Genomic DNA, 24,762 nt, shown 5'->3' with positions numbered 1-24,762 from the left:
TGAATTAATATGTAACAGATGCTTGCAAGGCAGTGCAGCTAACTCTGTAACCAGAGGCTTTTTCCAGCATCACCTTGAAACACTACTAAGAGTATAATAATAATAATAATAATAATTATAAGACTTTTTGTTCTCAGTGCACAGATGAGAACATTGAAAAACATATTAGCATAGCTCTAAGTATACTGTCAAATAGATTGTTCTGCAGCTGTCACGTGAGTTACCAATCTCTGTTTACCTATATGAGAAACGACTCAGTGTCTTTGTTACTGGATTGAACCATGCTACTGTTATCTAACCTTTTGAAGTGGCATTTCATGTTCTGCTTGTTAAAAATAAGGCAGCCAGCCCATATGTAGTACTTGGTGTACACTAAGATGAAAAGGCAGCTGAGCTGAGTGTTGGCAATACAGTGGTGAGAACTGAAAGCTCTCAAGGCCATGCCTTAATATTTTAAGGTAACGTCTTAATATTTTAGCACTTCTCCTTTCACTTCTGTGGAGTGTTTACTTTTTGTTTAAAGTACTGGTGGATGTTTTGGAATAAGCAGGTGAGTACATAAGCATGTGCACTCTGTTCATGCATTAAATGACTTCAAGTGGCACATGGCACATACACAAAACAAACTTCTCTGTGAGCTCTGAGTCATGCTGAAAGCTCTAGAGCAGGTAATTGCTTTTCAGGATGTTCACATAAAAAGAATTAGCATTTTGGTTTGTCTTTGTATGAGTTGTGGGATTTTTGTTTGTTTTTTTGTTTTTACTTGTAGAAGGATTTAACAAGCAACACTTTCAAAAGTTGGAGAGGGTGGGAAATGCACAAAAAGGGGTGAGGGAGGTCTTTTATCTCTTTCTGGGTATATATTTGTACATCTTCAAATAAAGTAATACCATTGACTTTCTAGGCTTGCACACTGGCTCGGAGAAATGCAGATGTCTTCCTGAAATACCTGCACAGGAACAGCGTAAACATGCCAGGGATGGTGACACACATCAAAGCGCCTGAACAACAAGTCAAAAGTAAGGGGTTTCTTGTTCTTTTTTTCTCCAAAGAATGTGATCATCATGTGCTGTGGTGTGTGTGATGATGAGGGAGTGAAGCCAGCCCAAGTGGAAAGGGTTCTGTCAGGCTTAACAGGAAATAATTAAAATTGCTTGCACACTTTGAAGAAGCTGCCAGTCATCAAATTCTCTTATACCCAAATGAAGTTGCTTTGAATTTATTTATCTCCTGCTTACACTTAATCTTCTTGCAATTTGGGACTCAAATGTGCTGCTTTTGTTGAGAAAGTGAGATAGTAAACTTCCACATGATAATGTCTGGTCTGAAGCCAAATGGCAGCTGATCACTGTGAGCTTACACAGTGTGTTAGTGTGGTGCCTTTTTCAAGTTCCTTGGGCGTGCCAGCATGATACAGTATAATGCCATTGGGCCATTTCTATGGTTGCATCAGTATTAAGGAACTTCATGAAGTACAAGATAACTGACGTCTTGTCTAAGATGTGTAGATAGGTAGTAGCTGAGGTGAGGCAGGAAAGAACTATTACATGGGGCTTGGCTTCTGCTGGGATTAGTTCAGTGTAGTGCAGCTTTAAGGTGTAACCTGCACTGTGGGGAGTAGAGCAGAGAGAGGAATCTGCAGGGCTTTCATGGACAAAAGTACAGAAATTAATAAGGTATTTATAATGGATGGCAGGGGGTAGCCAGGACAGCGATCAGAGAGATTCAGAAATAAATATTGCATTTTACTAATTTATTTGCCAGTCATATTATTCTCAATGTGTTTTGAAGCAGAACACTCGGGCCAAGCTACAGACTCAAAACCAGAGAAGTCTAATTGTCTAATTAATTGCTATTTGTAGCTACCCAGAGGGGCATTATACAGAGGATGGAGCCAAACTCATAGGAACACAACAATAGGACCAGAGGAAAAAGTTGCAGCAAGGAAAATTCTGAATGGATATAAGGAGAAAGTGTTACAGTGAGAGTGAAAAAGCACTGAGTAGAGCAGGTAGTCCAGAGAGGCAGTACAATCTCTGCCCTTCAGAATTTTTAAAACTCAATTGAACAAGGCCCTGAAAAACTTGGAAGATTGGAACAGGTGGCCTTCAGTGGTCACTTCCACTCTAAATTACGTGATGACTCTGTTAGAAAAGGACATTCTCACTGCTTTGCTTTACTATAATACAAGGGGAAAAGAAAGCTTGTGTTAAACTAACCCACGTAAGCAGACAGGACTCAAATTGAATATCTCCCTGTGTTGAATTTTTTGTATTGGAAAGATAATGTGGTATTGGCCATACTTTTCACTCTAAGAAAATAATTGGATTGTGTCAGTTGAAACTTTGAGCATGTAGAGCTAAGGCAAATGATTGTTTTTTCTTCTGTCCCCTAGGCATCACTATTTATAGAACTGTACAAGACAAAAATCTCAACACAAATGCTAGCAGTATCAGTAACTGAAGAAGTGTTACTGTCATTTGTTACTTAGTTCTCCTCTTAGTAGTAGACAACGAAAACAAAGCAGAGGCAAGTAGGAAGTTGTAGCTACCACACAAAAATGTTAGGGCTTTTAGAAAAACTTCTTAAAAATTCAGTTTTGAAATCTATGTAGAAACAGTCATTCTGAGAAAAGTAAATGTGTTCAGATGAGGAAAGAGTAGAAAAGTTTCTGCTAATGTGTTTAAGAATAATTTTATGTCAGAACCATAGTGTTATGCATGTTCTGTGTACATGTAAAATCTTGGGTGAACGATACATGCTTAAAAAGCAACAAAAATAAGCAGGAAAAAATAAGCTATGCGCTCTAGCACTTTTTTCCCCATGAGCCATGTAATATATACTTCTAAGAATTAAAAATTAGTCAGGACTCTTTCCTTTTAGGTCTCAATAGTGTGGTGGTAGCTGGCCAAATGACATTAAAAGTTCACTCTGATCTTCCTGTTCAAATATGCATGTAAGAAAAAAAAAAAAACAACTCTTTTTGTCTCTCTTCTAAATAGATAGAGGAAAGAAAAGAGTGTTTATTTCATTTTGGTGAAGTAGAGGCTACACATGTTCTGCTGGAACATTACATGTGCATATGCAGGGGTATTCTTGAAAGAGCAACTGTGATCAGTATGTAGTATATAAATGAACACTTTAAAAACTTGAGTAACCCTTGAGTTTCTGCAGAAGTGCTGAATGTTTTTTGGACACCTCATTCAGTATCATATTTTGTCCTTATTCTCAGCTACAGATTATGATATCTAGAAAAGTAATGTCTTAATGCAGGTAAAGTTTAGCTAAGCACATGCTTCATGGGAAACAGGAATCACAATAGTACTGAATTTTGGGAGGTGTCCTTCTGTCCCTTCACACCAGTGTAAATAATTTCCATTAACCTACAGTTAAGAGTATCAAAATACTGTGTCAGACACCATGCCAAAGCTGAATTTTAGGAAGGAGTTGCGGCCTGAAACTGTGCTATGTCAGGTGGATTCAGTGGGTGACAGTTGCTGTAAGCTCAGAAATGAAGCATCTTTGTCTTTGCTTCTGCTGCCAATTTCATGTGTGACTCTGCTGTGTACGGTACAAGCTGCAACTGAACATAGTGCAGGAACTTGTCTAGCGGTGCTTATATTTTAAGATAGGTAAAGAGTGCAGGATGCAAAGAGAGGGCGGAAAGCTCTCTGAGTCTGGGGAATAAACTGGAGGTTTAGGAAACAATCCTAAAAAAATGTTGAAATCAAAGAAAATAAAAAGTGGGGACTGTAGTTCAGAAGGCTTGAGGTAGACCTGCTCATCCAAATCTAGTATTAAACATTGATGTTTTGTAGCTTCCTTTGCATATTTTATAGAATAATTTTTCTTTTCCTTGTCAGTCCAAGAAATTAATGGTAGTAGCACAAACAGTGCCCAGCCAAGTATCTCTCACTGTCTTGCCATCTGTATCATGTCCTGGAAGAACAAATGTTGTTCCAATTAGCTAAATTCACCTTCCTTGCTCTTTGTCAGAACTACTTCACTCACGTCATTATCAAGATGTCTTTTTACAGGGTGTGTCCGGTTGGGTGTATGCATTATATAATGATAATTGTGTACCCCTGCCCCCTAAAATCTAGTATATATTCTGAACAAGTGTTTTGGAGATGATGTAAGGCAGAAATAAAACTGAGAAAGCAGGCGAGGCTCATAGCAGATCAGCTTATGGCTTGGCTAAGGGACAGATCAGCTGAGGTGGGAAGAAAGCCTTGGCCACAGTGACCAGATTCCAACCAAGTGCAAGTCCTCGGTGATCTCAATGCTCTGTGGCAAGTGGGAATACGGTGCTTCCAAGGAGGAGGATGTTGGCAGAGATGTAGGCAGGTTTCATAATCCTCAGGGAGGCTATGACAAGTGGTTGTAGTTGGTCCCAGATCACTGACAGAGATGCTTTTCCTCTCAGGCTCCCTTTATTTGAGCTTCTCTGTCAAACTGTTTCTTGGAGTTGTTAGTTGTTAGCTTTTGGGGTGTAAGGCATGGTAGACCTTCACAGTGCAGCAGGGGAGTGCAGAGGCCTTAAGATGTGTAGCACCTGATAACCTCTGCTCGTAATTATGGAAAATAGCCTGCTGTGGGTATAAGGTGAAAAGCAAGTAAAGCATTATTGTGAAAAATGAGGCCTTTTTGTGGTTTCTTCAGCATCTGGTAGACCTCCCATTGGGTTTTGTGCACTCTGACAAAGTGACCTGGCAGAGATGTTGTTTGTCCCATTCCTGTGTATTTCAGGTTGCCATCTGGGTTTGCGGTAACTACTAAGTCTGGTAGTACTGCTGCTCTGGAGGAAGCAGTGGGTGAAGTGAGCTTCACAAGAAACTGCTAGTATTTCTTTGTTTGAAGAAAAACAATGTTAAAGAAGCAGAGTTCAGATAAAATCTTTTGCATATTGTGAGCATATTGTCTTTGCCATCCAGGAAGAATTTATAAGCCAGACATGTGGAATTGCAGGTTAACAGTGGAATTTGGATGCAAGTTTTCAATGGCAGACAGTTTCTGATACTCAAGGAATGGAATAGCAAGTTGTGGAGTTAATTATTTGATTACCTGGAAATTTTCTGAAGGCTCAATGGACATTCATATTTGAACAAGTCAGCTTACTCAATTATACTACTGTTGGTTTTGATTTTTTTTTTTAAAGGGGAATTACAAACTTAATAATTGTGTATTTTTTTAATTACTTGTGTTTCTATACATTTAATGTCTGTTTATGTCACGTTTTTTCCTATAGTGACCTAGGGTTATGTATTTGCTCGTGCGTATTAAATTATTAAAATATTTTATAAGAGACCAGAATATTCAGAAAATTTTTTTAATTGCAATTAATATGAGATGTCAAGCATGTAGTGATTACTTGTGCATGCTTCTTCTTTCTGAGAAAACCCTGTCAAGAACTATCATTATCAGACTACTTTTTCAATTCTAAGTAGTGGCAGTCCCTGTATGAAAACTATTTGAGAGAAAAAAGGTGCATCTCTAGTTTTTAATTGCATCTCTAGTTTCTTTAACAAACATTTCTGTAAATTATGATGAAAGAGGAACACTGTGTTTCGTTAATGTAAGGGAAAAGAGCAAAACAGAGTAACAGAAAGTGTATTGTAAATTCTACAATATAAAGTTCTTTATTCTGCTGCTTTTAATATGATATTCCAAAATGGTTTGTCATTAAACTATTTTCATTTCTTCAGATATCTTGAATGAACTCTTCCAGAGGGAGAACCGTGTGCTGCATTATTGGACCATGCGTAAAAGACGTCTTGATCAATGCCAACAGTATGTGGTGTTTGAAAGAAGTGCAAAACAGGTGAGGGTTTTAAATAAATATTCTCTTTAATGTGATCGAGATTGGACATACACTGACTTGTCCCATAATAGCAAATTTGCTATTGATTTAAATATTTCAAATGGCTGAAAGATCAGTGATTGAAATAGAAAGAGAGATTATTTGCTTTTCCTTTAATACAAAACAACTAAATCTGTTGAGACAATATGACTTTACTGCTGTACCTTAAAGGTAGTGTTTTGCTTCTGCCAGCTCGATTTGGTACTGACATATCTCATTTCTGCAAGCTTGTGTATGACAAATTGTTCTGCTTGTTAACTTTTATACACACACCTAATTTGACCAGAGAAGTAACAGGCAGCAACATTTTTCTCAGATGTTGGGGGAAAAAAAACATCTAATTAAGTTGATTGGCATTTCTAGAAAACTGACAAGTTGGATAATTCATGAAACAATAATAACTGAATGACTTTGGTTTTGCAAATCTGCATGTGCTTGGTTTTGTGATTTTCTTGCATGGTAGATCTACTTGTATTTTGCTGAATTTATCAGTCTGGAAGGAACTACTAAGTAACTACCACACACACAAAAATTCCCCTTCAGTAATCAAAACACAGGCCATAAAAATAACGGGGTTCCAAGGCAGAATTAGTAACTGGAATGATCTGCAATGGTTTTTACTTTCTTTTTTTCTTTTTAACTGGATATAAGACAAAGAAAGGAAGCGGTCTCTTCCTGTTCTTCAGAAAAGGACACAATGCCCATAGTGTGACATATAGTTAGTTCTACTGTAAAGGACTGAAAAACCTAATTTTTTATTTCTTTCTGACAGCCAGTGTAGACAGAGGCTTAAATACTACTGGTCTGTTTTGATCTCTTGAAAGATTTCTAAAGTCTGTCTTTCATGCTTTCCCAAATAAAGTAATGCAAGATAAATCTTGGAGAGAAGTTAAAGATTAATATCTCATCAAAACAACACCACCACCTCTTCCCTGCCCCCCACCCAACTTTTAAATAACCTTAACTCCAACCTCTGCCAAGCACATGACCTACTTGCTTTTGTATAGAGATTACTGACTAACAGTCAAACACTGGAGATAATGTTCTGTCAGCGTTTTCATTGTAAATCCCATTTTCCAGCAATCATGAGTTCAGTCATTGCAAAGCAAACCAAACCATATATGGACTGCATACTGATTAGCAAAAAAAAATGGAAGTGTTGCTGTTTTCATTTAGATTTTTGTTTGGAAGTTGGAAGAATACATTATTTGTGCTTTAAGAACTTGATACGCTGCAATGGGAGCAGGTACCATAGTAGTTTGTGAGGACAATGATACTCTGTCGTTCCAGAGTTAAAGGCTCACCTGATCACTAAATTGATTTCTCCAGTTCTTGTATGGTGATACGTGTCTCCAGCATACAGTCCTGATCCTCACATGAAATGAGAGCTGATCTAAACTGTAGGACTTAACGTTAAGATGAACTTTCTGTCATATTGTGGTTCTAGAGAGCTGCCAGCAAATTATGAAAGGGCAAAATTTGGGGAGGGGAAGTTTTATTGTTTATCATTCATTCCAGCATTATGTAGTAAAATCACCAAAAAACCCATGGAGGTTAAAAAGTATCAAAATGAATGTTGTTTGTAATATCATCAATAGCCATGCTGCTTGTCCTTATCAGTCCTGACTTGCAAAGATTGACATTAGAATGACAAGGGCTATTGTACGGGGTGGTTGGTTGAAGTGTCCCTTTTCTTAACAGTAGCCCAAGAGTTGTTGGTTTGTTTCCATCAGCGACACTTGAAAAGTACAGACACATCTCATCAGGCTTGCATTTGCACTAGTATGTGACTAGGTAAATGGCATCCTACTGTTCATGTTCAGTGTTGAATTTTTCTGCTCACTTTAGTATTTGTACCAAGAGGCAAAAGCATCCTAAGTGGAAGGAAGAGAATCAAAGTTTATTCAGTAACAGCCTTGATGAGCTTAAATAATTGGTGGAATTATAATACAGACGATGCCTTTTCTGATTCAGTATAAGGTTATGTTCTTGAAAAATATATACTACAGTCCACCAAGATGAAACTTTTTCTGTTCTTGGTAATGTGGATAGATGAAAGCGTAAACTGAAAGTACGAGAGATACAAGGAAGAATGAGGACCCATTAGCAATCTACTACTTTTTCTCCTGAAGTATTAAATTTTTTGTCTAGTGCTGCATATATGTACTGAAGACACAGAAGATACACATGCATTTAGTAACAAGACGGTGCTAAGCAAGGTGTATTAAACTCGGTGAACATCTGGTACTGGCTTTGTCAGGATCAAGAACTGTCTAAGTTTGTAGGTGCCTCTGCATACTGCTGTAGTAGTAGCCTGTATTCAGAGCTGCAAAACGACTTGGTAATGTCAGTCTTCAGTTACATTTTTGATTTTTACTCTTGTACAGCAGTTTGAGAATTTTTTTTTTTCCTTCCAGTAGCCAGAGAGTAGGATTCCTTGCAGCCACTGAGTAATGCTTCAAAGGGCAGCAAATATTAATGTGGTTAAAACATAGATAATAACATGGGTCAGCATTGTTCTCAGTAGTGAGACAGTAAGCTGCCAGGGTGTGGAAAGGAAACCATTCTAGTTTGCAGTTCTTAGTTCTCGTCTTTTACTACTTACACATGCGTTAATTGGTTTAACTGATACATCTCACCATTCCTCCTCTGCTGCAGGTTTAAATTCTAGGAGTACATGTAACTATAGACCTTACTTTGTGAGACTGGAATACTTGTCAACTAAAGAGTGAAATGATACTTAAATCTTATGTGCTTGGAAAGTTTAGCCTACGCATTTGGCAGTCTTATGTACATTTTTACAAGTTAGAAAATGCATATTTCTGAGTACAGCTGTCCTGTGTCGCACCAAAGAAGTGATTTTTGCTCAGCTGGGGAGTATGCTAACAAAACTGTAGACATAGAACTTTTAGTAGTGGACTACTATAGTCCTGTAGTAGTGTTACAAACTGTTTGATATTGTGGGGCAGGGGTGTCAAGCTGTATAAATATAACTACTACATTTTTACAGTCCTAAAATTACATTTGGCCCTTTGAAGGCAACCGTGAGGCTGATGTGGGCCCTGGTGAAAATGAGCTTGACACCCCTGTTGTAGAGGTATTATATGATTGCTATGAGTTACATAGAGTAAAATTTACCTGTGGCCAATTTGTGTTTGTGAAATACTGATTACAGATGGTTTCTATTGGCAAAAGTATGTTGCCTTCTCTCTAACTTTTCCTTCATTATTGTTTTATTTAGGCTCTGGAATGGATTCATGACAATGGAGAGTTTTATTTATCCACACATACTTCCACTGGCTCCAGCATCCAGCACACTCAAGAGCTGTTAAAAGAACATGAAGAATTTCAGATCACAGCAAAGGTAAAATAAGTAAAGAAAGATTAAAAACAAACAAAACCCACCCAAACAACAACAACCAAACCAAACCAAAAACACAAAAATTCCTTCTCTCCCCACCCCCAAAAACAAACAAACAAAAGCTTTACTCATTATGTTACTATTTTATTAAAGTATTGTGTGATTCTGCAGTAACTTTTTGAGCCATGGCAGCATTGTGTTATTCTGCATCTCTGGAGGCCCATACAGAGATGCAGATGACACTTGTGCGGCTTACCAGTTTACACATGTGAAGGACAGACAACTAGTGCGTGACTGAAGTACATGAGCTTATGTAACCTTGTCTGTCTCTGTAATTTGCTTTGTCACCTGTTTCCACCTCTTGGCTCTACAGTCTTCATAGAGAAATAATAGAGCCCAAGAAAGTGAGTGAGTGTTAATTTGTCTGAAGGACCACCTCGAAAGAGAAGAGACTTGGAGATGGAGTTGGTCATGGGACATGTGGGAAGGGACAGAAGAGAATCCAGAAAGAACAAAGATCGCTTTTCCTTTTCAAACCAGGATTTTCTTCCTTCTGAGTTGTGCTCCAGCCTTTGCTCTGCTGGATCCCTTCCAGCATGCAGAGCCACCCCTGCCCCCCTTGTTTCCTCTGTCAGTCAGTAGATGACGTGGGTACCCCTTTTGAAAGGATGTTGTTAGTGCCACTCCCTTGGCGTTTCACTACCCATCGGGAGGACGTATTAGCCCTCGCTAATTCCGTAGTGAAAAGAAATTCTCTGATGAGGAACCATTAAGAAAGAAAAAAGAATGAGAGAAAAAGGACTAATACTGTTGATTTTCCAACTGATACAGGAAAGTCAAGTTTTTATTGATTGTTCTGCGTAACTCCCTGTTACCAAGGGCCCTGAGAGTGCACTTTACTCTGACAGGGTATCAGAGGGGTAGAGATATAAATTCATCTACTGTGGATGATTTATGATTTACATGAAAGAAAGTGCCTAGTCTTAGGCAGCTTGTTAATTGGGAAAAGCACTTAGTTACAGATTTGGTAGCTTAGCTTCTCTCAAAGAACGATGTAAGAATAAAACATAATTTAAAAAAAGATCTAAAGAATATAGTCTTAATCTATTGAAGTGTAAAGCATACAACAAGACTTGCCTCCATCTCAGCATTTCAGTGATGTCTAAAGGAGGTAGATTCTTGAGACTGTGGACCAGGTCCAATACCAGGGCTTCAGTGGTAAGGAACAAAATATCCCTTTTGGCATCCAGACTCCTTTGTATTGATGCGAGGAGAACACCCATGCTTTGAAAAGCTTGCCTAGCAGAATTTAATCTCTGGGTTAGATATGGAGCACATTTTTGAAAGAAAAAGAAATAATTGCTTCTAGTCATGTAATAATAAAAACCAAGGAAACCTGTATTGACCTTGTGCTGTTTTCATTAAGAAAAAGTATCTGTTTAAAGGAGTTCTGGGAAGAGAGAGGATGAAACTAACTCATGTGGTGGCTTCTGCAACTGCACTTTGTAGCAGGTTAAGCAGAATGACCCCCTTTATGACAGGTAGAGCTAGTAACTGTTCAATATTTTCCTGTTTTCCTAGCAAACCAAAGAGAGGGTGAAGTTGTTGATACAGCTGGCTGATGGCTTTTGTGAAAAAGGGCATGCTCATGCAACAGAGATTAAAAAATGTGTCACAGCAGTGGATAAGAGGTACAGAGACTTTTCCCTGCGCATGGAGAAGTACAGGACCTCTTTAGAGAAAGCTCTGGGTATTTCCTCCGATTCCAATAAATCGGTAAGAGAAATTTGAGTGTGATGCAAGCTTTGCTTGCATTTGATTTAGCTGTTGTTTTCTCCTGTCTCCTTTCTTAATCAATTCTTCCTCTCTTTAATAAAGAGCAAAAGCTTGCAGCTGGATATAATCCCAGCCAGTGTCCCTGGGTCAGAGGTGAAACTGCGTGATGCTGCTCATGAGCTTAATGAAGAAAAACGGAAGTCAGCCCGCAGGAAAGAGTAATACGTTTATTTATTTTTAATCAATGAGAATGCATAAGTCAATCCTAATAATGAAACAATTGTCTGGCAGCTTAAAAATTGGATAAATGGTAAAGAGAGAGTGATATTACTCAGTAGCTCCTATTGCTTTTTATTCATATGCTTGTTCTCATAGATCTAGCATATCAGAATCTTAAACTTTCAAAACTGTGTTAGACATTTTTTAACATGCTTTTTGAGCTGGTTGGTAATGGAGGGATGTTACCTCTTCTGTTTCCTTCACCTGTTGCGTCTCTTCACGTTTCAGTTTTCAAATTTTTCTTGCAGCAGTGGAAAAAGCAAAGACTGATGAGGACAAAGTTGTGTTCTGGTTATTATGCATTCATAATGATCTAACAGACTGAGATTTGATTATTCTTTCTGTTGTCACCTAAGGTTCATTATGGCTGAGCTAATTCAGACAGAAAAGGCTTATGTAAGAGACCTCCGGGAATGCATGGATGTAAGTTTTCTTTTTATCACTAATCTCTGAAAACAGGATTCAGTCCAGTGCTTTTTGTTTCTTTCTGGTTTAACAGCCAAGCATGACTGGTTTGCAGCCATAGGACCAAATTAAGTATCTTTTCTGCTGTTAAGAGGAAACTTAGAATTACATCTGATAACAGCCATTTTGGAATTAATCCTATATGTTTTGCTTTTGTCAGTACTGAGTTTCAGCTTTGCTCCGTTCACAATTCATAAATGTGGGCTTTTTTGTTTCAGAGAGGGAAGGGAAAAAGGAGGGGTTTACTTTACTTGCTTTGCTAGCATTAGAGAAGAGCTTGTGTTAATTCTCTTATTATCTGTATCACATGGTCTGCTACTAGCTGACTTTTTGAACAGAAATTCAGAGACATTCCATGGAAAAGTGCCCAGTAATTGTTATGCTGAAGCAAGTAATGTTCACTGTTAGCCGTTGCAGAATCCATGAACTTCTAGACTGCAGACCTGACCTTGATAAAGTATATCCTAAAGCATTAGAGGTTGTCAAGAACACTGTACATTTTAAACTATGAAGTCTCAGGGACTGTGTTAAATTGTCAGTTTTAGAACTTCCATTTTACTGTCAAAATCACAAGGTATATTTGACACAACCGGTACTTGTCACAATTGGAGATGATGCCGCTGTGTGATCTTCCCCCAGTTTCTCTCCAGGAATGCATACTTACAGATAGCTGGGTGCTTCTCTTCAGAGTTTACCATGACTTTTTATGCATCTTTTTTGTTCTGGGCAGACATATCTGTGGGAAATGACAAGCGGAGTTGAGGAGATTCCACCTGGTATTGTAAACAAAGAGCACATTATCTTTGGAAACATGCAGGAAATCTATGAGTTCCACAACAAGTGAGTGACTTATCTTCCATTTCCACATTACTGCTAAATCCAAATGATGACCTAGGGGATTTCCTAATGAAAATATTGTGCGTATGAATAATGGACAATTTTCCATTAAAAATTAAAAAGATTTCTTGCTAAGTCACATTGCTAAATTGTTTCAGTTGTTGCTTTTTGCAGCCAGGTAGGTACCCTGTTAGAAACTGTCTTTTTCAGTCTCAGACATATTTCAGCTTTTAAGAAATTGTTTGGGTATATCAAAATTTTGCTGTTGGCTTTCCAGTTTTCTAACAAGATGGAAACCACTGAACTCAATAGAATACAGATATGGCACAGACCTAAATTTAAGCCCTCATTTCTGGTTTCCAAGTGCAACTGCTAGTGGGAAAGAGTAGGGCTCCCCAGTCTTTTGCAGCTCTTTGAAGCTTCTGTAGAGATGTCGCACCATTGTTAGGTTTACTTGAGTACAGAGCATGAAAGAGTCTTGTCCACTGCGTTTCTTCTGAGTGGATTAGTTCCTGGGTAGATCTGTGTACAAAAGGCTTGCTCTGAATCTTCCCTCTTTGTTAATTCATTGGTCTTTGTATTGGATTATGATTCTTCTAAGTAATAAAATATACATGGTATATCCCAGAGCCCAATTTTACAGTCCTTTGTATGCTTTGTGTTAGTTTGAGCATCCAAAAAGCAAGTCACCTTTTTTTTCTTGAGATGAAGGCTAAACATTTTTTGGAACTGAAACAGTAGGAAACCTCCTTGGTGGAGAAAAACAGCAGTTATTATATTTTTGTGTACTTTTATGTGTTAACTGCATGTCTGCTGGATCAATTTCTGATCTTGGCATCAGAATTTGTATTGAATTACATTTCATATTTTTTGTGTTATTACACATTTTTATCAATTCCTGTTATCTTTATTTCTTTAATTCATGCTGTTGGTATGAATTATAGTAAGTTTTCTAATGGCCTTCATTCACAGACAATAGATCAGTGTCAGCTGCCCTAATGAAAATGTTTTATGTGCTGTGTACTATTTGTTTGTTTTCTACCCATAGTATATTCCTCAAGGAGCTGGAAAAATATGAACAGTTACCAGAAGATGTTGGGCACTGCTTCGTTACTTGGGTAATGAAATCAGATTTATGTTTAGAAGTAACAAGGGGGATCGGAAGTGTGAAGGGATGGATTCTTGATCTCAGATCCCTTTTTAATTTGTGGAATTTGTAAAAGTACTTCTTCGAATTTGAGTAAAAATATGTGTATGTTTAACTGGGAACAAAAAAATTAAGGCACTGCTGTCAGATGCCAATGCTTAGCTGCTCTTGATGTTTATGCAAGTTGCCTAAACCTGCATTCAGGTTTGGTTTCGTATCTTTGTCTTAGCTCTGCATAATCTACTTTTGCATACATTGCTATTGTTTTCAGTCTTACTTGCCTGATTGATTTTCTTATGCTGCCACTTTGAATGGGAAAATAATTCTGTATAGTTCAATTTCTTCAGAGAAAAGATACGTTCTCTGATAACTGTGTAAAAACTTGGAGACAGAAATGGTGCTCTCTGATAACCTGTGTAAATTGACATTCTGTTTTGCAGGCAGACAAATTCCAAATGTATGTTACTTACTGTAAAAATAAGCCAGATTCTACCCAGCTGATATTAGAACATGCAGGAGCATATTTTGATGTAAGTACGTTGTGTTCATCTTAAAAGTATACCTTGGCAGTTTGAATCATGTACTTGCAGTTATGCGGAGTGTCTAATTTCTTAAGAAAATGCAAGTTTCCTGGTACTAGTGCTGCAATTTAGTGTCAGCTTAAGGAAAATCATTCCTGTATTCACATGGTTAACTTCTATTGCTCAGTTGGTCTCATAAAGCTGTCAAATCAAATCTAAGAAGTCGCTGTCACACATCAGAGCAGTTCAGAAGTGGAAGCAGGTTCTGGCAGCAGCAACTGAGACAATGAATCTTCAGCCCTTGAAAGCACATTCTGCAAATCCTGGCATTTTGATGTGCTTAGTTTGCATCGTGTATAATAATGATGGAAATCACTGTTAAAATTTTGGGCCACCTTTAAATTGTACTTGTATGTGGTGGTTATTCAGTTGACTGCCGTTGTTCAGAGCTGCTAAACTAACCACCTTGCTTATTCAGTCCCAAGGTTACTTGGTCCACATGTGATATTCTGCTTAAGAAAGGACCAAAATGTAGCAGCTGTTAGAGGTTTTAGGGAGGAATTTTTGCCACACTGAATGAGTTTTGATTGAATGTGTATTTACAGATTATTTGATTAGATTGCTCTCCAGCCTTTTTTTGTTTCCTTCTCCACTTTGCTGAGCCACTAGCTGTGTAAGTTACACCACAAATTTTTTTAAAATTGTTTGTAGAAGTAGAGGTAAGGATATAAAAAAAAAAAAAATCCCTGAAGTTCTTAGCATTAATTTCAGAGGTCTGTCCCTGGGGAGATGAGGATTCTAAGCATTCTCCTTAGAAAAGCCTTTCTCAGAAGCCTCTTAAGTTTTCGGTGCTTGAAGAAGAACAGATAAGTTACAGGAAATAAGGCAGCTACAACAAAAAAATATAGAAAAATGCAGTAAATACTATTTTTTAAAAAGTAACAAAGGGCTCTGATAAAACTGTATTAGAAATAAGTTCTTGCTGCCACCACCAAAGGAGCATCCTTTGATTGCCCTGTTCTACCAGTGTATTCAGAGCTCTCCATCTGCTAATCCACCTGAAGTGGATTAGAAGTGTCAGGACCTAATTCTGCGCACAGGTAATTTGAGGGGCTTCCATTGATGCCACCACTAGGCCATGTGAAAATGTCATGTGTATCCTATCTTGTGAATTTCTGATACTGTAATGGTTGGAAAGCACATAGCTGAGGTGCATAACTTGCTGTTAGAAATTGTGTGGTTAAAATATATACAATACTGTGATAAATGGCAAACACTGACCACGAAGTTCAGCCATGATCATTACTTGAAATCTGTAATTGTCCCATCTAATTATCATCTAATTCTGTTTTCCTCCATTAGCTTTGTGGAGGTCATTATTTTTTTGTTTCTAAGTGGCTGCTTTTTTTTAGGCGTTTTGGTAACCTCTTTCCTTTAGTTGGAAAATGTTACTTCGTGCTCCCCCTTGTGGGGAAAGGCTTTCTGTGACTATGAATAGTTAAACTATAATAGCAGGTAATGCTAAGAATAACCTCCACCTCAGCCTTCCTGTGATAGACTTGGCTGTTCCCAGAACAGTGAAATTTGTTTTATTTTCCCTCTTGAGAGTAACAAAAGAAATACAGATTATAATTAAAAAGAAATAAACAAAAAATAACAACAACAAAAAACCAAACATATTGCCTCATGTTCAATATCCCTAGTCATTGCTGTTTGTATTTAGGTTTGTTGAAACACTTCACACGTACCCTTGGAGGTGGTAATCTTTTGTTTGTACAAAGTGAGCAGGCAGATGCACAACATGATTATATGCTGTGGCTGGAATATCTTGTCTTTTTTTGATTTCTTCTTGCTAAAATAGATTTTGTATTTAATGTATATTATTGCACAGTCCTCAAAGTAGTCTGTATCTGAGTGTTGGTGGTCATAGTCCTCAAATGTTTGCTTTTTCATGTAGGAGATACAACAGCGGCATGGACTGGCCAACTCTATCTCCTCTTACCTTATCAAACCTGTCCAAAGGATAACAAAATACCAGCTTCTTTTAAAGGTCAGTATTAATTCAAAGTTCTTCTTCCGTTCTTCTGTTTCTTCATCAGTTCTTCTGCTGTTCTAAAGGAAGAAAAGTTCTTGCTGAAATCAGGAGGAATTTTTTACTCTGCACTCTGAAACTGCAGCATCCTGGGCAGCCTCAGATATTGCTGGGGTATTTATTTAAGGAGACCACTGAAAATGAAAGAGCGCATAAATAAGCAACTTTTTGTCCAGATTCCTGTAAATAAAAAAAATACCTCTCTGTTAATGTTTACTTAGAAAATATAATTTGCATTTCCAGAGTAAAAAAGTAATTCATGGCTGTATAGACAGGCACATTTTTGTAATGGTTTCTGCGACAAATTTTGGCAAGCCATTAGCTATGTTTATGATATTAAGTACGGTAAAATGTAGTCATTTTTATATGTTTGTATATATAACTATAATGTAAAATATTTACAAAATACATAAATGTATATTATGTGTGTGTGTACACATACACACACTAACACGCACTGAGTACCTGTAGAGCTTTTGGACAAACAGATGACTTGTTGACTGAGCAGCAGCGTTCCTGAACTGTGCTGGGTCTCTGTTAGGTGGCATTGCTTGTTTTGTAATAGCAGCCTACGAAAGCACTGTAACTGATCTGTGTCTCCCCTTTCTACTTGAGAGCTGCTGTGGGTGATTGTTTTTAAAATTTCTGAAAAGCACTGCAGGCTATTTCAGGTCAAGTTGGATGGAAACAAGACTGTCATTTTTAACTGAAACATATTGTCTGTTCTCCCTTGCAAGAAGGTGCAACTTGATGAAATGATAACATACAGAAATACTCTAGACTGTGCTGTTTCAGAAATTTTGGGGTATTGATTCAAATTTTTTTTTTTTTTTAATCTAAATAAGCTTTAGCTGCTACATTATTGAAGATAAATAGGTTTCACCTGTGTTTGCAGAGCCAGGTGGCTTTGCTGCATAGTAAAATGGATTTATTTGGTGGTTGTTGGGTTTTCTTCCCTCCTCTATCTCCCTGTAAGAAGAGCAACATAAAACATGGAAGGATGTAGAGCCCAAAATTTGGTTCGAAAAGGCTGCATTAAGGTATCTCTGGAGCCTTCTCTTCTCCTGGCTGAACAACCCCAACTCTCTCAGCCTGTCCTCACAGCAGAGCTGTTCCAGCCCTCTGATCATTTTTGTGGCCTCCTCTGCCCCCTCTCCAACAGGTCCATGTCTTTCCTGTACTGAGGGCTCCAGAGCTGGATGCAGGACTCCAGGTGGGGTCTCATCAGAGCAGAGTAGAGAGGCAGAATCATATCCCTTGAACTGCTGGTCATGCTCCCTTTGATGCAGCCCAAGATACAATTGGCCTCTGGGCTTTACAGAAGTCCAGATAGATGACATCCATAGCCCATTGTCCACTGATATATTTACTTCATCACAGTTGAAGTAGGTTGGTCAGGCAGGACTTGCTCTTGGTGAAGCTGTGCTGATGGTCTTGTATCACCTCCCAGTCCTCCATGTACCTTAGCAGAGCTTCTAGGAGGATCCGTTCCGTGGTCTTCCCAGGCACAGAGGTGAGGCTGACAAGTCAGTAGTTCTTTCTAGCCTTTTTAAAAATAGGTGCGATGTTTCCCTCTTCCATGTGATCTTGTTAAAATTAGAGGTGGTTAACTGAAAGCTTGGGTGGCTCCTTGAAGAATAGATCATGATAAATGCAAAATATGCTGTTCAAAAAGATTTTACATACCAAAAATGATTCTTTGGTGTTTAGAAGGCAGTATTGGGTTGTCTATCGTATCGGTGTAGAAAAACATGATAAAGAGTATTCATATCTGCTCAACTTTTGCAGGAGCTGCTCACGTGCTGTGAAGAAGGTAAAGGTGAGATTAAGGATGGCCTGGAGGTGATGCTTAGTGTGCCAAAGCGAGCCAATGATGCCATGCACCTCAGCATGCTGGAAGGTAGGATTCAAACTGGCTTTCCAGTTCAGTCATGTGCTGTAGATTAACTTTGTTTAATAACTTTTTATATTACTCTATGTCAAGAAGATCTGAAGAATGCGAATATTTTCTTATCTCTGTGTTTCTATTTTATACACCTTTTATTTGAAAGTATAAAAAATGCAAACTTACTTAGGAAAATTGTGACAGACAACTAGTACAGTTTTGCTAATTTTTTTAAATGTTTTTTCATCCTGATCTATAGCTCTGACACTGCACATCTGAAAAATATGTAGGTTAACAAAGTTTTCCACTACTCACCTAAGACGTGATAGGTGAATTGTCAGACAAAATAGCTTTGGATATGTTTTCTAACTATATCCTTGGCTTCTTAATATGAGGACCATAAATGTATTAGAGGTGATTTACTGATTTATATATCAAATAATTGTCTCCAAGAAGTTTGTCGTTTTCACATCTGTTTGCCGCCTGTTCCATAACAGACTTCTGATTGAAATGAAATGTATCTTCTGGCAGTAAAATGTCAACGTAAGACAACTTAGCCTGAGCCTTAGCCAGAACAGCATAATCATGTTCATGGCACACAGTGGAGGTTGGATGTAATTGCTTCTATGTGCTTAAAACCGCTTTCTGCCAAAATCTGTTTTGTAATTGGCACATTATCTTGTATGATGGTGCCATCATACATTTAGTCATGAAGCTGTTTTTCTTTGGCATTTAAATTTTTTGAGATGCAAGCAGAACTACCTTACCTTGCAGTTGCTGAATAAAGGCTTATGGGTGCTTTTGAACAATATACCTTTTCCTCTTGCTGCCTTCTAGTACTAAAATGGAGCTTGTAATAAAATTTCCACTATTGTACAAGTTACTATAAAACTCAGTTTGGTTTGACATGTCATCTTTGATCATGTGGATGCTCAAAAGTACCTTTCTTCCCTGATTGTAAGTAATAGAAATGTTGGTCAGTTTGCAGGATCAGTTCCAAATGCTTTTTTTTCAGGAAACAGTGTTAATATAAATGCTGACCAGCATTGGTAATAATCTTTTAACACTAGGAATGTGACTCTGGAGAATATCCTAATCTTTTGCCTAAGTTGTTTTATTCATGCATGTATCGTTGAGTCATCCCATGTTAGACAAATATAGTGAGTGAGCACATTTCCTCTTTATGTCTCTGGAGGGTTTTGAATTAACACCCTGATGCAACTTGCCTCTGATGCTCTCCATACTGTTGTCCTGTTTAGAACAATGAGAGTTCTTGTTTTCTTAAGAAGGAAGGTGTTCTTCAGAGAATATTGGCAAGCAATATCTATTTAAAATGCAGTTTAATACCATGCAAAAGAGTGTGGTAGACTAATTTCTGTTATCCTACAACTCTGAAGTTGTATATTAAACCAGGAGAACACTGTACCACTACAATGGAAGTAAAATTGTTGATATTCTCAATCTTCATCTTTTTGATATGTGTCAAGATAAGTAAGTAATCCAACTGCTATTTCTTTATTGTGGTTCAGTATTGGAGTGACTCAGTGGCAGGCCAATCACATGGCAACAGCTCCAAGGAGCCGTCTTCTTCCGTGCCCTAATGGAACATGTTTACATGCTCATTGTGTACATATTAGGGAAGGTATCTCATCAGAAAAGGTGTCACTTGGGAGATTTCCAATGTCAGAACAACGTGAAGTGCTCTCTCTGTCCTTGCAAGCGGTGCTTCTTCTGCAGTGGCAGAGAGCTTGTAAGAGAAATCATTTTCATCATGGAAGAGGTTACCAGAAGATGACATAGAAATATGTCATTTGTTGGTGAAATATTACCAGAAGAGTTTATAAACTTAACAGTTAGATCTTTAAATTTACACTTAGACTACAGCTATGTTTACTAAGTATTTTGCAAAGTTGAAATCGAGTCTTGTTTTTCATTTTGCTTTCTCAGAATCCCATATTTTGCAAGCTATATTTGGAAAAAAAAAAAATAAGATCACTTAATAAACAGAAGCTGTGCTTTTTAATTTCTTCATTATCAGCTTTTCATGGTGAATCTTTCCCTGGGTTTTTAGGCTTTGATGAAAATATAGAATCTCAGGGAGAGCTCATCCTTCAAGAATCCTTCCAAGTGTGGGACCCCAAAACACTGATTCGAAAGGGAAGAGAGAGGCACCTTTTCCTTTTTGAGATGTCCTTGGTTTTCAGTAAAGAAGTAAAGGACTCCAGTGGAAGGAGCAAGTACATTTACAAGAGTAAACTCTTCGTAAGTATGGAAGTACAAATGATCGTATTTAGAAAAATGTCTAAATTAGATTGTGTACTAAGCTCAGATGATTTAAATGTGCCCAAAGAACCTGAACAACCTACAGTGCACTGACAGAACAGCCTTGGAATGTGTAGACTGAATCTTGTAAGCTGGCTGCTTTGTCATGCTTTTGAGGAGAAGGAGTAGGCTGAAAACAGCTACTGAAGGGTAGCATGACAAAGGACAATCAAGATTGAGCTGGACTGATTTTGTACTAATTGTATGTATGATTGCTGGTTCTTTAAGGCTCATTTGTATAAAGCAGAAAGATGAAAAGAGATTAATAAACTGCCTTCATCTTGCTTGTTTACTATTGCTGTTGTAGTAATATCAGTGCTAAGGTTTTGGTTTGATGGGTATTCTACATATACTGGTCTGGAAAGGCAAGAACTCCTTGTTATGGAAAAGTTCATTCCAGAATGTCTACTGAGGCTCGTAGTCTTGCAATAATATTTTGTAAATAAAATGATAGCTCTTATGGGCTACTGAAAAGATGTAAAGATGTAAATTTTTTTTCTCCTCATTTTAGGAAAAAAAAAAAAAAAATCTGCTCTTTCCTCAGCTGTAGCATGTACGCACTACACAATTTGACCCTGCAATTCATACCCTTCCCTTCCTGGCCCATTGGATGGCTTGGGTGAGACCAGCATTAACACTCCATAAATTTTGTTAGCCAAGTGAGAAGGCAGTCTCCCATGGTTTGCTCTGCATCTGCCAGAGACAAGATTAGCTTTTCTACTAGACAGTTTAGAAAAAGTACATGAAATTACGTCTCAGGATCACACTCTAAAATACATTATTCTTCTGTTGATCTTATTGGGACATAGGACTGATTCTAGATAGTATAAATACTGAGCCTTTTCTCCCGGCTTTCAGCTCCCTTTCCTTCATTCTTTCCCCCTTCCCACCTCTGTGTCCAAACTGGTAAAGCAGGTTGGTTCAAAAAAACCTCCTTTTTTCCTGTCTTACTTTGCATATTCTGTCACTTAATTTCCAACACTTGCTTTCCTTCCTGATACACGATAGCTAGCAGGTAACACAGCTGCAACTGTTTTGTTGATCACACCTTTGTTTGGTGCTCTCAAGAACCTGAAATACAAAAATCTTCTGGCGTACTGGAGGGTAACATCAGCTGCCAAGGCATTACATGGGAGGGGAGACAGAGCCAAAAAATTGGTCCTGTAAGCTTGTCGTGTCAGTTCCTCTGACAGGAATTTAGTGATAGCCTTGGGTCTTAGAGAAGTTCTTGGAAATCTTGAAGACACTTATTGTACCTCATTTTAAAAATACAAGCGTATCTTTTTGTGTTCATATTCTGTTTGGCAAAATATCCTGTAGTGAAGCTTGCTACTATAGCAATTCCTGTAGTGTGATCTTTAGAAAAGGCCTTCATACAGATGTTGAAAGCATGCATGTTGATTTGAAGTAAAGATCTTTCTTTTTTTCACATTGTCATGTCTCCTGCCTCTGGAAGGTGGTTTTACAAAAGTGAGGTCCTCCTCCTTACTTTGGGCATGATGGCCATCATGGTTTCTCCAGCACAGGATACTCAACAGCATGACTTGTATTAGTACAAGAATGTGTTAATGAACTCCTTTGGCAAAAGATAAAGTGTCCAAAAGCAAATGCCTAAGGGGGGCTGTGGGAACAAGGCAAGCAGGTGTTGCTTTGCCAGAATACTCTCCCACTCATGAGTAACTGACAGTTCAGGGGTTTCCTCACCTGAATGGGGATTCTGTGCATTCAATAACCTGCAGCCAATTTCTCCTCCATGGGCTTGTCCTTGGACCACATGCAGACTTCTAGCATTTACAGTGTCCTTTGGCAAAGAGTTGTATTGCTCAACTATATTTTGGGCACAGGCCAACCTCCCCGCGTTGGATTTTGAACCCGTCTCCCTGCCACTAGTTTCATTTGATGAGCACCAGTATGGAAAGGGACAGTGAACAACATACATTGGCTTTGCCACTCTACTGTATAGTCCTCTACCACATTGTCCTTCAGTTGTCCCTTGTAAAATTAATAATATTAACAAGTGTACCAAAGCTTTTAAATTTACAAGGCTTTAAAAAATAAACAATGTTAAAAATTGTACTGTCTTGCCCATTCAGACTTTATATTGGGCAGTGTGGTAGGGTGTGTTTTCTTTGGATTGCATAATGCAATGTTAATGTTGGATTAAGTATTTTACAAGATTTTTAATACACATATGAGTTGTTGCTGAATCAAGTTTAAAATGCATCTGAGGCTTTTAAGTATTTCAGTGAAGAAAAGTCCATTTTACTAAAAGGAGACAACAAAGCTGAAAGGGTAGATGTGTTGGGTTGGATTTTTTTAAACAAAACACAAGCATCCAAGTGAGACAAGAAAAAAATTACCTTTACTCAGGTACTGTGTATCCAATATCTCTAGTAGTGAACTGTTTATGTGCTAGTAAAGATGTGTATGAGGGGAAAAACACAGCTTCTAATAATCCAAGAATGCTCAGCAGCTGTCTTTTGGAGTGAGAGTTCTTGTAGTTTGAGCTATATTTCTTAGCTAGTAATTTTTTTTTGGAGCAGAGCCTATATGAATTGTTTAACTGGAATTAATTCACGATTGAGCTGTTGTTCCAGTTGGAAAGTGAAAACATTTGGATGATAATTGGCTATTAAGGTCTGACATTAGAACATTCCCAAAGACTGATTGTTAATGTAGTTGTCCCACAAAATTCTTCAGGGAAACTGCATTTCTGAATTATTTCATCTGTTTCAGAGGGAGGGAAACCCATTGGGAAAGGCTCCTTTGGCAGGAAAGAGATCAGAGTTTTAGAAGACATCAAAAGAATTCCTAAGCATAACTTCTCCGAGCTAAAATGTAAAGATCAATAAGTAGCCGGTGTTCCTTGATGGAAATCAACAAGGAGAGAAGCCAACATTTATTTTTTACCAAGCACCTTTTTTTTTAGAGTTATAATACTTTAGTTGTCAAGTCAAAGATTCAGATTAAAAATGCTATTGTTTATTGTTACTTCAGCCTTAAGCTTCTAGATATCTATTTAAATAGCAGAGCTAAATTATTTAGAATATTAGCATCCCATTGTGGCTTCTGGGAAAATAGTGCTGTGTCATCCTAACAAATTTTTCTTAATTCCAGACTTCTGAACTGGGTGTAACAGAACATGTAGAAGGAGATCCCTGCAAGTTTGCTCTGTGGGTTGGAAGGACACCAACTTCAGACAACAAAATTGTTCTTAAGGTAATTTTAGCAGATGTGCTTGTACAGTCCATGCTACATCTTGAGGTTGTTGTTCATACTTGTTGGGAAGGCAAGTGGTGACTTTTCCTGCTTTGAGAGGGACAGCTGCTGACAGACAATTTTTCTTTGTGTGTGAAGAATGTGGTATATATCTAATTCATGTGGCTTGAGAGCAGAGGTATCTGAGTAGTCTACTGAAGGATTAAACAAACTTGCTTTCTGAAATCTGTGTAGGAAGAGGTTTGATCCCATGGACTTCTATAGCTTGAAGACTTTAGCCACGAGTTGACAGAGCAACTGATATTCCACAGACAAATCATGCCATCAGTGTTGCATTTCATGCTCAAGTCGGTGCTGCTTGTTGGTGATGCTGTTTTTCATGGCCCATACTTTCATGCAGAAATCAAAACACTTCAAAAGATTTTATGTCTTTCTGTGGGCTTTAAGTTTTTCTGAAGATACCTTTGGATGAGAGTGCATGCAATGCCTGTAAATTTCGTGTCTGGGGAAGTTACAGGTGTCAGTAGTGTTATTGTATTTGCCTAGCTAGGAGAAAGGCTAAATCCATTTTTTCTGTGACTCTGCTACGTAACCTGGGACCTACTGTTTCAACTGGAGAACTCTTTTGTAATACCACAAGTAGCTAATGGATAATTTGACATATTTTGAGGACTGTGGCAGATTTGAACCTTTTCTTTTGTAGTCTAGTTGTGTCGAGTTGAAAAAAAAAGTTAAACTTCCCATTTACATGTTAATACACCTACTATTAAACTTGTTCATGTTTTTACTTATATTTTTGGTGATTACTCAATAATGACACTTTAGAAAGGCCATGTTGCCACTTAAATTTATATGTTTTGCTAGTGAATTACAGGCTAAGAAGAACTCACATTAGTTTTGTGAAAGCAATCAGTGAGTGCAAGGGAATTAAATATAACATTACTGAATAATACAATTTGTTCAGTCTTAATACTCCCATAATTTCACAGGCAGTGCCT

The 24,762-nt window shown here is 37.9% G+C and overlaps 1 protein-coding gene across 1 annotated transcript in view; it reads left to right on the top strand.

Moving 5' to 3' along the window:
- Positions 1 to 24,762, top strand: part of TRIO (trio Rho guanine nucleotide exchange factor) — a 251,638-nt gene that overhangs the window by 147,958 nt on the left and 78,918 nt on the right. The window contains 13 exon segments of the mRNA XM_065052636.1: positions 905 to 1,019; positions 5,706 to 5,821; positions 9,102 to 9,224; positions 10,803 to 10,997; positions 11,100 to 11,215; positions 11,633 to 11,699; positions 12,472 to 12,581; positions 13,627 to 13,696; positions 14,166 to 14,255; positions 16,204 to 16,296; positions 18,127 to 18,238; positions 20,295 to 20,485; positions 23,663 to 23,764. Of these exon segments, the coding sequence (XP_064908708.1) occupies positions 905 to 1,019; positions 5,706 to 5,821; positions 9,102 to 9,224; positions 10,803 to 10,997; positions 11,100 to 11,215; positions 11,633 to 11,699; positions 12,472 to 12,581; positions 13,627 to 13,696; positions 14,166 to 14,255; positions 16,204 to 16,296; positions 18,127 to 18,238; positions 20,295 to 20,485; positions 23,663 to 23,764 (1,500 nt within the window).

The sequence above is a fragment of the Columba livia genome, chromosome 2, assembly GCF_036013475.1.
Source record: "Columba livia isolate bColLiv1 breed racing homer chromosome 2, bColLiv1.pat.W.v2, whole genome shotgun sequence".
Taxonomy (NCBI): Eukaryota; Metazoa; Chordata; class Aves; order Columbiformes; family Columbidae; genus Columba; species Columba livia.
Note: the sequence above shows the minus strand (reverse complement) of the source record. Positions and strands in the feature narration are given on the sequence as shown.